At 44.3% G+C, this 15,843-nt stretch overlaps 1 protein-coding gene across 1 annotated transcript; it reads left to right on the top strand.

The window, feature by feature from the left end:
* The first annotated feature begins 11,752 nt into the window (after positions 1–11,752).
* On the top strand, positions 11,753–13,975 carry LOC138933359 (stromelysin-2-like). The gene is made up of 3 exons (XM_070295983.1): positions 11,753–12,788; positions 13,518–13,756; positions 13,952–13,975. Exons 1-3 carry the CDS (start codon positions 11,753–11,755, stop codon positions 13,973–13,975), a joined length of 1,299 nt encoding a protein of 432 aa, XP_070152084.1.
* Positions 13,976–15,843: the final 1,868 nt, after the last annotated feature.

Here is a 15,843-nt window from a genome sequence, read left to right as displayed (position 1 = left end):
ATAATTTGCCATTTTACCAGAATTTTATCAGAGTACAAATGTAAAAAAAATACATAAACACTTGTGACTTTGGCACTAAATGGACAAAATTTTGGAGGGATACTTAGAGGAACTCCATCAGATGGAAAGTCCAAAATGTCTCGGTACTTTGCACCATTCAAGTTGCCTAAAGGGCAGGTTACGCTAAAAGCAGTTTCTTGAGAAGTAATTAATGAGTAATAAAAAATAATGAGAAGTTTGTTTTAAGACTAATTTCGAGTATTAACAATGAAAACGTGGTATTTTTATTGTTAATTTATTGCAGAATCGTAAGCATGGGTTCTCAGTAAGAGAAATCGAAGAAATTGAATTTCGTCGATTACAGCGCCATCTATCATGAATCGAGAAAAATGTTTCAGACAAATTGTATGTGTTTTTAGCCAAAGATTCCGAATATGCAATAAAAAATAGGGGTTCCCATTTAAGATTTCAAACTTGCCCCCCCTCACCGCCCAGGGGAAGGGGTGGGGGGCTCATTTTAACGTCATTGTACGTCCCCCTCGAAATGACAAAATTTTGATTCTAAACATTTTTTCGTAGTGTGCTTATTTTTCGAGTTATTTGGCTGCCTAAGTTAAAATGGGTCACCCTGTATATAAAATATAAAAGAGAGTCCGCATAAAGCGCAAAAGAGAGAACGCAGGATGTGGCGGCCGCGTAGCGGCGCGAGAAAGAATTTATATGGAGCGCAAGAGAGAACTCGTACAAAATTACGATTGTTTTATAATTATACGATTTAAAGATTAATAATGGTAATCACTCTAATCGATTATTTAAACGGTTAATCGATTTTCGCAAGTCTTAATTTTAATTGTATTGTGTTATTATTTTTTTCTTTGTTTTATAATTATACGATTATTTTAGTTTTAACGTCTACAATTTTTTCTAAGATTTTCTTTGTTTTATAATTATACGATTATTTTAGTTTTAACATGTCTACAATTTTTTCTAAGATTTTTTTGTTTTATAATTATACGATTATTTTAGTTTTAACATGTCTACAATTTTGTATAATATGTATAATATGTATAATATGTATAATATGTATAATATGTATAATATGTATAATATGTATAATATGTAGTTTTATTTAATAAAAATACATTTTTATCATAATACAGCTGTTTTATTTATCCAAGAATTGTGCGATTCGTCCATTCCTAACCATTTCACGTAAATCTTGTCACCTTTTCGACGCAGCACCTTTTCTACGAGATACACGTCGGGATCGCCAACGCGCAATAATTCGTGCTCGTAGAATCCTCCAGCGATCGGCTCGCCGCGCGAATCCTTTAATAGATACGTTACGGGATTAGTCCGTTGTATCTTAGTTATTCGAAAAATCTCTGTAGTCCAGTTGGGTATGAAGCCTTTCTCGAAAATCGTCTTAAATTTACTGATGCGTACCGGATCGGCTACTTTGAATTTCGCCGGAGCCGCGATTTTTATATTGCTGTATACAGTATTTAAAAGTTTATCAGCAATTTTTGGAGTTACGTCGACAGGTCTCATATTTATAGTGCGATGTTTTCGCGTGTTATATTCCTCGACGAGTCGTGGTAACTCTTCGATCCACTTGTACGTTCCGTTTAGCGTGAAGTACTTCCACATAGAATTTTTGAGCGTACGATTGAATCGTTCGACTATCGACGCTTTCATCACCGAATATGTCGAATAATGATTTACTTCGTGCTTCTTCGCAAAATTTCGCATATCGGCATTGTAAAATTCTTTTCCTTTATCGGTCTGTAGATTTTTCGGACACCTCTTAGAGTCTCGTATTATTTTAGATAACGTTCGAGTAACCTCGTTCGCGCTTTTGCTCTTAAGCGGTACAGCCCATGCGTATTTGTTTAATACGTCGATAACGGTGAGTATGTAGTTGTGGCCTTTGTTGAGTCTCGCGTAAGGACGCATCTCGACCACATTCGCTTGCCATAGGTCGTCGTACCCGCGCACCGCAACGCGACGACGCGAGAAGTTTCTTCTCGCGGGCGCGTGCAATTCCTCGACTAGTCTTCGTTTTTTAACGCTCATAATTCTTTTTTCTTTCTCTCGAGAATAACGTTGAATTGAATCTCTTTTTCAAGCGGTTCGCCGCTCCCGCTAATCTCTCTTTTGAGCGGATCGCCGCTCCCGCTAATCTCTCTTTCGAGCGGATCGCCGCTCCCGCTAATCTCTCTTTCGAGCGGTTCGCCGCTCCCGCTAATCTTTCTTTCGAGCGGTTCGCCGCTCCCGCTAATCTTTGCCAGTTCTCTCACTCTTCCCGATAGCTCGTCCGCGTCTCTCTTCAATCGTGACGTTGAATTTTCCAATTCTCGTATCTTCGTCTCGGATTTCACCGCGGAATTCGCCGCGGTACGCGATTTTTGACTTAGTTCCCGTATTGCTTTACCTTGATTGAACATTACTTTACGACCGTTCGCGTTTCTCGTCGAGGACTCCGTCGCGTTGAGCGATATAGTTTTTTTCGCGACTTCGATTTGATCGCTTAAACCTTTGATTCGTTTATCTAAAACATCGATTCGTTTATCTAGAGCGTTAGCGCTCGTTTCTATTCTCGAAATGGAATTTTCTACAGCGTCTATTCGTTTACTTAGAACGTCATCGCGCGTTTTTATCTCGGAAACGAAACTCTCCGCGACGTCTATTCGTTTACCTAAAGCGCTATCGAGCTGAGCGAGTCTCGTGAACAGATAGAATGACGCCTTGCCCCGCCTCGTTCGCGTCTTTTCTCAATTGCGATGTGATTCCCTCGACGTAGCTTTTGCTTGTCGCATCGGCGTCTTCCTCAGGTTGAGCTAAGCGTTTTATCTTACGCTCTCTCGCGTCGTACTCGATGGAAGAGCTTAGACACAGCGCGTTATCGCGCACGTAACTTCGCAGAGACTCGATAGCCGGACGTAGTCTTCCGGTTCTCGCGTCGTAGCCTCGATTTTTTAAAGGCGAGCCAAATTTGCTCACGAACATCGCGAATTCCGCGTACGACTGTGACGGTCATCTACGCGACAGTTCAATTTATACGATCGCTCCTGTTTCGCGAAGCTCCTCGATTATCGATAGAATCTCGTTTTCGTGAGCGTTGTTGCCGGCTCGACGCGAAGCGTCTAACAATCGCAGACGATCCACTAATTCGTTTGGATCGTCCCAATGGACGTAATCGATTTTATTGTTCATGACACGCATAGTCGACGATACGCGACCCGCGCCTGTTTTTTTCGCGCCGCTGTTGTGAATAAGCGGAGCGATAATAAATTTGTATTTATATCCTTTATTTCCTAAGACAGATTTTTTAGCGTCATGATCACGTCTATGAGCGTTCGTTGTTAACAATATACTTCTGTATGTTAATTTATCTTTTTCTGTATATATGAGACTATTAGGAATTTTCATAAAAATTAATTCATACAAACCGGGAGTACCGACATATTTAATCTCATCTATAAATATGGAATCATTCGCGTCTACGTCAAATCGCTTATCGCCGAGCATCGCACCTTTCTCGCCGATGTAAACTCCGTAAACGTGATCAATCTCGTTCGGCGCTTCTCCGCCGAGAAGAGTCCCCATATATTTTCGCCCTAACGGTCCTAGTCGACCATGCGATATTTCGCGATCTTGAGAAATTCGCGAAATTTGTTTAACGGGTATTTCGAGCATCGAGAGCGATTCAAGACTCTCGGATTCGAACGTTTCATATTCTTCGGTTTCGTTTCGCGCGAATGGATCTCTTTCGACGGAAGACTCGTTTAATGGAGTAGAAACGGCGTTCAATCGTCGTCGAGCGCGTATTCGTTTCGCTTTAGGTTTTTTCCAAACGGGAGTTAGTGCTTCGTCTTTCCATTTTTCCTCGACGCTCGTCGAGGATGAAATGTCGGTTGCGTCTTGTTTTATCATTTCGCGCTTAATTTCGTTTCGCTCTATCTCGTCTCGCTCGGCGCGATCAGCGATGCGCCGCAGCGGTTCGACGATCGGTTTGAAACGACTCTCTATCGCGATCTCGCTTTCCATTTTTCCAGTTTTTAATGCTCTGTGTTTTTTACGAATCGATGCGCGCGTTTTAGCTATCTCTTTTGCTGTTTTTTCGCGTTCGCCGATATCCGTCGAGGCCATTGCAACTTCTTCTAACTCGCGAGAGAGCGATTGACGCGTTCGACGTATTCGCGACAACTGATCGCTCTACGGTACAATGAAGTCGTTAAATCCTCGTCTGTATCTACCAGCGCGGAGCGCGCTATCTTTGTCGATCACTAAGAAACCATATTTATATCGCCAACACGCACGACATAGCGCGTGAAAATTCTCATACGACATATCCGTGTTCACGTGATCGTTGTATGCGTGACGTAAATTAGTACCATCTTGTTTAAAAAGAATTAACAGATTAGCGTTATCTCGAATTAAATGCTTCGGTATTTTAGCATACGTTTGGCACAGATAGAAGCAATCGACGTTCGAGTGTCGACCCATAGCGAAATATTCTCTGATAGTATTTTGTTTGTCGCACGCTACATCGTCGAACACGAATATCGAATTCGGGAGAGCTTCGCTGGGTGAAATAACGTCAAAATTATTAGAAAATGTGAAATAACCTATATCTTCCATCGGTGTTAATAAATTTTCTAAATATTGATATTTAGGCTGCTGTAATGACTTTGAGTAAACATAAACGTTCTCGAAGCGTACGCCATGCGGACTCTCCAATAAACTTATTAATGCGTTTGTTTTGCCGCAACTAGAAGGCCCGCAAATGACGCAGCGAATAGCGCTCGGTAATAGACGACCGTGTCTACGCGTTTTTTTCGACGGTCGCGTTTTATTGTCGAGGTTCGTCACCTTTATCGCGATCGGTTGCCGCACGAAACGCATTCCTCTTGCTGCGCGCGTGCGCGGTACACTCGCGTGAGGCAGGGCGAAACCTTTTTATTTATATACGAATAGATCGCCATCAATCGCGCAGTAGCAAATTGCGCGCGGTGAATCGAGATGTTTATCTTACTAATAGATGGCGACGATATTCTCGATTTCACTACCGATCAATTGCGGTATATTCCGAAAATAATTTTACTAAAGCATTTCGGTCGCTACGTAGAACGATTGTGGGAGAAACTGCCTAAATATATAAAAGTGGATCCGGAGGTGCGGCGCTACCGTCGATGTCTAGAGCATTATAATCGCCCTTGGCAACGAACACACATTGATGGTCCGGCGCCGCTTGTTAAAGATTGCGGCGAATGCAATTCGCGAAACAGCAGTACGGTGTGAATCATGGCGCTGGCTTGTTGAATAGAGCGATAAACGCACTCCCTTTCGAAATACATATACCTGGATATCAATTTTGCGGGCCGGGTACTCGTCTTGCGAAACGACTCGCGCGAGGCGATCGAGGTGTCAATCCTCTGGACGCGGCCTGCCGCGAGCACGATATCGCGTACTCGCGAAGCGGCGAGCTCGCTGATCGACACGTCGCTGACCACGCGCTCGCCAAAAGAGCGCGCGAACGTGTCGCGGCTAAAGATTCGACTCTCGGCGAGAGAGACGCCGCGGCGGCTGTATGGATGGCTATGAAATCGAAGACAAAACTTGGAATGGGTACAACGAAAATCAAGAGAAAAAAGAACAAAAGAAGAATAATCGCTACGAGAAAAAGAACGCTTCCGATAGCGAAACGCGGCGGCTTTTTACCCCTGCTACCGTTATTGGGAGCTCTCGGTTCTTTGGCCGGGGGAGCGGCGGGAATCGCGAAAGCGGTGAACGATCGCAAAGCAGCGCGACGACAACTGGAAGAGTTGCAGCGCCATGATCGCGCGATGGAAGGTCGCGGTTTATATCTCGCGCCGTACAAACGTGGAAGTGGCGTATCCTCAACGAGAAGAAGAGCTAAAAAAAAACTTCGCGTAAACAGACGCTAGAGATCCTCCCATCCGTCGGAGCAACGACAAACGAACAATTATATCGCGCGGCGATACTCTCGCGCGTACCTCACTTTAGAGGTGTGTTTATGCGCAACGCGCTTCCGTCGCGAGCGCGCCGCGATGAAAGCGGCATTGTGAATTTAGATGACGCATCCGGACCGGGTACTCATTGGGTAGCGTACGCGAAAAAAGGGGACGACGCAATTTACTGCGACGGTTTCGGTGATCTTCGTCCTCCGCGCGAATTCGCGCGTTATCTCGGGCGCGACGCGAACATTCGATACAATCGTCGCTCCGAGCAGACGCGCGATCAGAATATTTGCGGACAATTGAGTCTTCGATTTCTCCGAGAAGTTGATTGGAGGAATCGTCGACTATAATATCAACCGTTATTCGCCAATCGAACGCAGTTCGATCGTTCTCGCCGATCATGTCGCTGACTCTCACTCTTTCCGGACGAAGCAGTATTCTCGCGGCGAGTTATTTTCCGCCTCTCGATTTAAACGACGACGATTATGAATTAGGTTTAACCAATTTTGAAACTTATAATACGATACCGAATATAAATTCTACGAATAATAAATTTTACTTCGATAATAATGACGAGATTATCACAATTCCAATAGGATCTTACGAATTAAGCGCTATAAACGCGTATCTAAGAGCGGCGATTCGTCATAAACGACGAACGAGAGAGGAGGAACGAGAACGCGAAAATGAAAAACCGGAAACGAACGATGACGATTACATATACGATGTTGATGACGATTATTTCGAAGACAATGAGAATGGCGATAAAAGTGAAAATTCTATAACGCTTCGCGGTAACGATAACACTATGAGAAGCGAAATTAAATGCGCATATCAAGTAAATTTCACAAAACCCGATAATATCGGTTCACTCCTGGGTTTCTCATCTCGTGTATTACAACCGAATAAATGGTATGCATCCGATAAACCAATAAATATTATGGCCATTAACCTTATTCGAATAGAGTGCAACGTTACAACAGGAGCGTATCATAACGACAAATCCGCGCATACTATACACGAATTCGCGCCTAACGTTCCACCCGGATATAAAGTGTCGGAAATTCCAACGCAGATCATTTACCATCCGATCATCGCACGGACCATTACCGATATAAACGTGCGTATTGTGGACCAAAACGGAAAATTGATTGATTTTCGCGGCGAAGAAATTATGATTCGTCTACACGTACGACGAAAACGATAGAGAAGTGCGCGATGCTCGTAGTGAACGGATCGAACACGAGAAACGCGTCTATTATCACTGTCGCGCCACCTCTAAACGCAGAAAAGAGAAGAAAAAAGGGAGGAAGACTAACCGCCGCCAACGAGACTTTTCTGCGCTCTTTGGGTTTTGTCGTGCCGAGAACCGCTTCTTCGTAAAAAGCGGAATGTGCGACATTTTAAGTATCAGTGGGGAGCCAATCTTCGACGATCGCATCGTCAAGATCGAAACTCATACGTACAACCCTTACGCCAATACTACGTTCGGAAATAGCGATGAGATACGAATTCCTATACAACAGCAAGATTTGTATACGTTACCTTGCGACAGTTTTATCTACATTGAAGGCAGACTCGAGTCGAAGGAAGCATCGAGCGCGCAAGAGGAAATCGCATCGGTAACGAGATTAGTAAACAATTGCGCGGCGTTTATGTTCGAGGAAATTCGCTACGAGCTCGATGGCGTAGAGATCGATCGAAACAGAAACGTTGGAATAACGAGTACGATTAAAAATTACGCGTCGCTGACAGTCGAAAGAAGTAAAATATTAAAAAACGCTGGATGGGACTTATTAGCAACAACTCATTCGTCAATCGGTGATTTTAATTTTTGCGTACCTCTTAACGTGCTATTAGGTTTTTGCGAAGATTACAAGCGCGTTGTGATCAACGCGCGACACGAGCTTATTTTAATACGAGCGCGCAACGATAACAATTGCGTTATATCGCGCGAAACACAAGAACCTAAAATCGTTTTGTTAAAAATACAATGGCGAATGCCTCATATAGTATTGAATGATGTTAATAAATTAAGATTATTGCGCACGTTAGATAGTGGACGATATTTGAGCGTCGCTTTTCGCTCATGGGATCTTTACGAGTTTCCGCTTCTACAGAGCACGACCAAACACTCGTGGGCCGTTAAAGCGGCAACACAACTCGAGAAACCGCGATATGTTATCTTCGCGCTACAATCTGGAAAGAAGAACGTTCTGTCTGAGGAGCCTTCTTTATTCGACGATTGTAAACTAACTAATGTCAAACTGTATCTTAATTCCGATTTTTATCCTTACGATGACATGAATTTAGATTTCGATAAACATAAAATCGCCGTATTATACGATATGTATTCGAAATTTCGAAAAACGTACTACGGATGCGAAAACGACGAAACACTCTTAAATCTAGATAAATTTTTAATTCACGGCCCACTCGTAGTCATCGACTGTTCTCGACAGAACGAGTCAATTAAAAGCGCCACTGTGGACGTTCGCATAGAGTTCGACTGCAAGGAAAACATCCCCTCTAATACCACAGCTTACTGTCTTATTATTCACGATCGAGTGGTAGAATACAATCCGTTCACTAACGTCGTGCGCAGAATCGTGTAAGCGCAACGATACTCGAAAAAATATGGAGACAGAATAAAACGCTTAGAAAAATCTAGAAAGAAACACTTCGAGTATCGCTAACAACGACGATGGACACACCGATTTTTGTCGATCTTCAAGGTTTCGTAGTTAACGAAAAATTCGTCGTGAAAGAAGTAGCCGTGTTAAGAAATGGTGTAGAATTGACGCATCACATCTTTTGCTCGCCGATGTCGTGGGATTTGCTCATGAGAGCGGAAAAATCGCGAGCGTGTTGGTTGATATCGAATCATCATCAGCTAAAGTGGAACGATGGACACACAAATTATGGGTCGATGAAAAAACTCGTTCGAGATGCCATATGTCGAGGATCTAATCCTGATTCGACGGTGCAGATATATGTCAAAGGTCACGAGAAGAAGAATGGTTAATCGAGATCTTAGGAAACGTCGCCGACGATCGCGATATAGCCGTTTCTGTCGAGACTATCGACGCCGATTACGAAGACATCGAACGTCTGGAGACTCTGAACGCTTCGCGGGCCTTTCATTGCGGATACCACGCGAAAAATTGCGCGTTAGAAAACGCGTGTAAATTGCACGATTGGTGGTTTGAGCGACGCGATCGTTTGCGCAATATGAGCGATTGATTTTATATAAATTTAAGTTATATAAATTTAAGTTATATAAATTTAAGTTATATAAATTTAAATTATATAAATTTAAATTATATAAATTTAAGTTATATAAATTTAAGTTATATAAATTTAAGTTATATAAATTTAAGTTATATAAATTTAAGTTATAATGTATCAAATTAATTATATATTTTAAATTTTAAATATAATTATAATGTATTAAGTCAATTATATAATCTATAAGTTTAATCATAAATATGTTATATATTGTTGCAAAATATACGTTACACGAAAAAACCGCGTTTTTTCTTTATCGCGGTCGCATCCTTTATCGCGGTCGCGTAACAAATTTAATTATAAATTTATAACTGTCCATAGATATTATTTTATCGCGATCGCATAATAAACTTAATTATAGAAATTTTAATTTAAGTTATAATGTATCAAATTAATTATATATTTTAAATTTTAAATATAATTATAATGTATTAAGTCAATTATATAATCATCAAGTTTAATCATAAATATGTTATATATTGTTGCAAAATATACGTTACACGAAAAAACCGCGTTTTTTCTTTATCGCGGTCGCATCCTTTATCGCGGTCGCGTAACAAACTTAATTATAAATTTATAACTGTCCATAGATATTATTTTATCGCGATCGCATAATAAACTTAATTATAGAAATTTTAAATCTATTTAAATCTATTTAAATATACTATTTAAATATACTATTTAAATATACTATTTAAATATACTTAATACGGACACAGATGGTTATTACGAGAAGCGCGAGAACGAGAGGATACGGAAGAAGAAAAGAAAAGCGTAAAGAATCAACGTTTCGCTTAATATATAACATTTATTCATAAAAATTATATCTTACAAATGCGCTTTATTAACGCGTAAAATTACTCCGTGTCGAACGGTTGCGATTCGGGCACATAGTTCGCTAATTGTACATTCGCCCGCGATTTACCCTCGTTGACCGTCGCCGATTCGGCCTCGTCCTCCATTGATCGTAATTCGAGTTCGCCGATCGGTCGCGATTCGGGCTCCTCATCGATCTGTGATGCGACGACTCGCCTAACTTCGGGAACGGCGAAGGGCTCCTCATCGATCTGTGATGCGACGACTCGCCTAACTTCGGGAACGGCGAAATCGCGCTCGCCGCGTCGACGAGCGTCGCGCAATGCGCTATGAACGCTTTGCGCTTGTGCGAGCATAGTTCTCGTTCTATTTATTAAATCATAGAGCGATTCTCGCGCTGTTTTTACGCAGCTCTCTATTTCTTGTCTAAAATACAAAAGTAAAAATTAATAAAAGTAAAAATTAATAAAAGTAAAAATTAATAAAAGTAAAAATTAATAAAAGTAAAAATTAATAAAAGTAAAAATTAATAAAAGTAAAAATTAATAAAATTTATTATAATTTATTATAATTTGTTATAATTTATTATAATTTATTATAATTTCAATTAGATACTTACATTAAACGTGCGATATCTACGTCTTCGTTTAACTGAAAAGCGAGTCTAAACGAATCCGGACTATTATCGATAACACCTTGCGCTTCCACACGCAAATCCGTAGCGAGGTCTCCCAGAACATAGGATTTTATCGCGATTAAGTCCCCGTTTACATTAATATAATCGGCCGCGTTAATGATCTGTTCGATTCGTTCCATATCGAACAGTTCACGACCGATTTTAATTCTCGTCACTTCACGTTCCGTCGTTTCGCGCTTCGTTATCTCGCGAGCGAGAATACTTTAACGCTTCTCGAAACGATCTCGCGTTTTATAAAGATCGACGCGCGGGATGTTGCGGTACAATTTATCGATCGCGCCGCATCTTCCTTCCGCGATCGTTTCGTTGCCGGAAAGGAGATATCTCTACTCGCTCATCGAGTGTCCTTTTTAGAGGACAAACGAATAATAAAAATAGGAATAACAAAAAACATCCGTTAGATAATGCGCATTCCGAATACCTTGCGAACAATGAGATCATCATCGCCGGAAAAAAGTATCTAGGGATATTTAAAGGTATCTCTAATTTATCGTTACCGGAAGGAGATATCTCTAATTTATCATTACCGGAAGGAGATATCTCTAATCGCTCATCGAGTGTCCTTTTTAGAAAACAAACGAATAATAAAAATAACAGAAAACATCCGTTAGATAACGCGCATCGTTGAAAGAGATATCTTTAATCGCTCATCGAATGTCGAAAACATCCGTTAGATAACGCGCATCGTTGGAAGGGATATCTTTAATCCCTCATCGAATGTCCTTCTTAGAGGACAAACGAATAATAAAATAGAAAAAACAAAAGAGGAACTCGAGCGCGTCCGCTAGATAACGCGCGTTCCAAACGTTCGACGTCGAAAGAAACGCGTTTCCCTCTCCCTCTCCCCACCCACCCACATTATTCGTCACCGATAAAAATAGGCGTCTCGCGGAACGCGCGAATCAATCGCGCGTATAGCCCGATCGCGCGAAAATGGCCGAAGACGCGTCTCGCATGGAATTTTCAGATGGCTAGCGAAGAAATCTCGCGAACGGCCGAAACTGCATTCGCGTTATGGACGGCGAACTCATCGCTAACTTTCGCACGCGACCCGTTACACCCCGATATATTAATATCGTATCGAACGGGCGCGCACACTTATGCGAATTGTCGAAACGTCGGTATTTGCCCGGCAGCCTTCGACGGTCCGGGAGGAGCCCTAGCTCACGCGTTTTTTCCCTCTGGAACAACCGACTTCACATCGGAGATACACGTCGACGATTCCGAACCATGGCACGTGTATCTAAACAAAAATCCTCCCGACACGCATCATCTGCTACAAACGCTAACGCACGAGATCGGCCACGCATTGGGTCTACAGCATAGTATGCGCAATGACTCTATAATGTTCCCGTATATACCCGATATCGAGAATCAATTTCCAGTTAAGTTGAGCATAGAAGACATTCTCGCTATACAGAATCTGTACGGATCTCACGACGACGGAAACTATCCAACGGCGACTCCCGCGACCACCGCGGCGCCCGCGACGACGAGCGTCGCGCCGACCGACCCAGCGCGCGCGGATCTCTGCGCATTACGACGCGTGAACGCCGCGCTAATAATGAATCATCGATTATATATAGCTAATCGCCGCAACATATGGTCGGTCGACATGACCGAAAAGCGTTACGGTAGACCCATGACGCTCACGGATTACGCGACGTTTCTACCGGCGAATTTCACGCGTCTATCCGCCGCGTATCGAAGACCCTCGGGCGATCTCGCGCTATTCGCGAACGATTCGATCTACCTCGCGGAATATCCCAGTCTTCAACTAAAATCGGGCTGGCCGAGATATCTCCACGATATCGGACTTCCCCGAAACGTTAAAATCAACGCGGCGATAAATACGCACACGGGACGAACCTACGCTATATACGACGATGATAAAGTCGCGGAAATCGACGAGTGTCACATGATAGTCATTAGACACGCTCCATTAAAAGATATATTTCCCGGAATTCCGTCCGCGATAACGTCGGTCTTCCGATACATCGATGGCAATCTATATTTCTTCGCCAAACGTCAGTTCTACGCCTTCAACGAATTTACAAATACCGTAACCTCGGCGGGTCCTTTCGATCTACACGCGCTCGGCATCGAATGTCCTACGGATGGACTGCTAAGGCAATTGCGCGATCTACTTAGTCGCGTCTATCGTCTCAGCGACACGATCGAGAAAGAGAGAATCGACGATGAGAACGACTAGAGCGACCCTACCGTTATTTTTTAAAAATAGAATATATAAGAGAAAACGCGCGAAAGGGGAAGAAGCGATCTCTACGCGAGTATATAAAGACCGTCCATCCATTAAGCGCTTCATTATTGACGGAGAACACCGAAGCTAACGCGCGAAAAAGAACAAACGAGAAAAAACGAGCGACAATGTACGCGACAATGGGGGGGCAACCGCAGCAGCAACACTTATTCGACGATCGATCGAGACTAACCGAACGAGACCGCGAAGATAGCGCGGAATACGCTAAAAAAGCTAAAATGGACAATGGGTAAGACTATCGAACATTTATTCGAACTAATAATTCGCTAACACCGTTTCTCTCATCGCTCATATCTTTTTTTTAGACGAGATCGCGATCGAACGCCAAGACACGACGCGGACGTCTCGATCGCGCGACCGCTCAGAATCTTAGGAAGACGCTATCCATTGACCAAAACCGCATATAAACATCTGGAAATTAGCGTTAACGTCAGCCGACCCTCTTTCGTAGAAATCGTCCTCGGAGATTGTCACGGCAAAGAGATCTCGCTAACGCCGGATACGTGGAAGGAACTGCTCGATCTACGACCCACGCTCCTGTCGCACTTTCGCTCCGACGAGCGCGACGAGGCGCGCCCGACGCCAATACACATCGGACAATTGACGCTACGATTCGGCAAACTCAACAATCTCCGAATACTTCGTCTCGAAACGCCTAAAATTCGCCTAGCCGTATCGAAGAACACCGTCGTAAATATATTAAATCTGGAACTTTGCGTCAACCGCATCGTTGCATCTTTAAGCGGTTTAACCGCGCGCGTGGACAACAAGCTAATTCGTTTCCTCGACATCGCGGCAGGCGCTCGCGATAAGGCGCTTATTCCCGCGATGATACGCGAGAGCGATAACTTCGATCGCAACGATATAATCGATTGCGAACTGCAGGCTCTGCTCTTCGGAGAATCGTGATACGCTCGCTCGCGTACTCGTATCGTCGTATTATTAATATATTAAAAAATTTGTAAAAGAAAACAATAAAAACACCTCTCCTCTTTCGCTAGAACGACGATATCTCTTCATTTCACGACCTTTCGAAGATTCGCCATCTCGCTAAAGCGACGAGCGCGCTCGCGCTAACGCGCGCCTCGAGAGGAGGAGAGCGACGAGGGACGCCCCTCCGTCCGCTCGACCGCCCACCGACGATCCCCCGCCCCTCGACGCCGGGCGCCCGCCGCCCGCTCGCGGATCGCGCGCTAGAAGCGCCCCCCTAAAGAATCGCGACGGCGGATCGCGCGCTAGAAGCGGCGCGCCCCCCTAAAGAATCGCGACGGCGGACCGCGCGCTAGAAGCGCGAGTCGCGTCAAGGTCGCGAATCGGGAGGAACCGCCACCCCCGAACGCCATCTCTCGAGCGCTCTCGGCGACTCGTACCCACCGCTTCCCCCCGACCGCGCTTCCCCTCTCACCCTACTTACCCCCCCATGCACCCGCCCAGCCCGCTCTCCATCCCTCGGGCGCCCACAAACTGCTCCGAAACTATCTCTCTCTCTTACTCCCCAACGATACCCTCTCTCTCACACTCACACAAAACTGAGCCAGAACCGGCCTTACTATCCTACTGCCGTCTTGAGGGTGACCACTCTGCAGAGACCGTCCGAGCCAAGATGAAGCTGTGTGACCCGAGCAAGAGGCCATTTTGATGGAGGGAATTTCTCATCCGTGAGAAGTACAAGAGAGCCGACCTTGATTTGCGTGGAGGGATCGATGCCATTTCGATATTGCAAGCTGACTTTGAAGACATTCAGCTGACCAACGCGACCAGAAATGTTGGAATTGCTGCTGAATGAGCTGCCACTGAGATAACCTTAGGAGGGGCACTGCGGAGAGGGATGGCTCCGGAATTGTAGTTGGCGCTGCCCCGATGATGAAGTGCCCGGGGATGAGGGCTGCCAGGTCTTCCGGGTCGTCTGAAAGTGGACACAATGGCTTGGAGTTGAGGACTGCCTCGATTTGAACTAGAAGAGTCGTAAGTTTTTCATAGGTTAGGACAATCTCGTCTATAGTTCTTCGCAGATGATGCTTGACCGATTTGACAGCGGCCTCCCATTTACCGCCGAAGTGAGGGGCTGCTGGAGGATTGAAGACCCAAGTGGTGCCGTCATGGGTCAGTAGTTGAGCGAGTTCCGAGAATTCTTTTGATCCCGCGTTGAATAGCCGCTTAAGAGATGTATCTGCCCCCAGAAAATTCGTTCCACAGTCGCTAAAAAGAGTTTGGCAGATACCTCGCCGTCCCGTTAACCGCCGATACGCTGCGATGAATCCTTCTGTCGAGTAGTCCGTCACTGCCTCCAGATGAACCGCCGAAGTTGAGAAGCAAACAAAGATGGCTAACCATCCCTTGTGACACTTAGCCCCTTGTCCTCGCCAAGTTTTGAGAGTGAGGGGGCCAGCGTAATCAACCTCTGTGTTGAGGAAGGGACAAGATAGCGTAATGCGAGATGATGGCAGTTGACTCGAGTTGCTGTGCCCTTACGCCACGTTGTCGAGCACACCCAACGCAGCGGAGAATGTGAGATCTTACTGGAGCTCGGCCACCAACAATCCAGTAAGCCTGGCGAAGATATGTCAAGGTTACCTGAGTTCCGCCGTGAATAGTCCTTAGATGAGCGTCCGATATAATGAGTCGGGATAGATATGAATCCCGTGGCAAGATGGCTAGGTGCTTGCATTCCGGGTCCAATTGAGAATGCCTGAGTCGGCTTCCGACTCTGAGTATGCCCGAATGATCGATGAAGGCCGTAAACTTGGCGAGAGGATGAGACCTTGACAAGTGCTCCG

This window comes from Polyergus mexicanus, unplaced genomic scaffold (genome assembly GCF_030449975.1).
Source record: "Polyergus mexicanus isolate NDT 795.1 unplaced genomic scaffold, iyPolMexi1.0 SCAF_5, whole genome shotgun sequence".
In the NCBI taxonomy this organism is placed as follows: domain Eukaryota; kingdom Metazoa; phylum Arthropoda; class Insecta; order Hymenoptera; family Formicidae; genus Polyergus; species Polyergus mexicanus.
The sequence above is the reverse complement of the archived record's forward strand: the minus strand, read 5'-3'. Positions and strand labels throughout refer to the sequence as shown.

What these genes read in the sequence shown, in the direction of transcription:
- LOC138933359 (XM_070295983.1), top strand. Translation starts at nt 11,753, where the DNA reads ATGGCTAGCGAAGAAATCTCGCGAACGGCCGAAACTGCATTCGCGTTA. An exon ending in GGTCTTCCGATACATCGATG is followed by an intron (nt 12,789 to 13,517) that starts GCAATCTATATT and finishes CCTCTTTCGTAG; the next exon opens with AAATCGTCCTCGGAGATTGT. An exon ending in CCGTATCGAAGAACACCGTC is followed by an intron (nt 13,757 to 13,951) that starts GTAAATATATTA and finishes TGCGAACTGCAG; the next exon opens with GCTCTGCTCTTCGGAGAATC.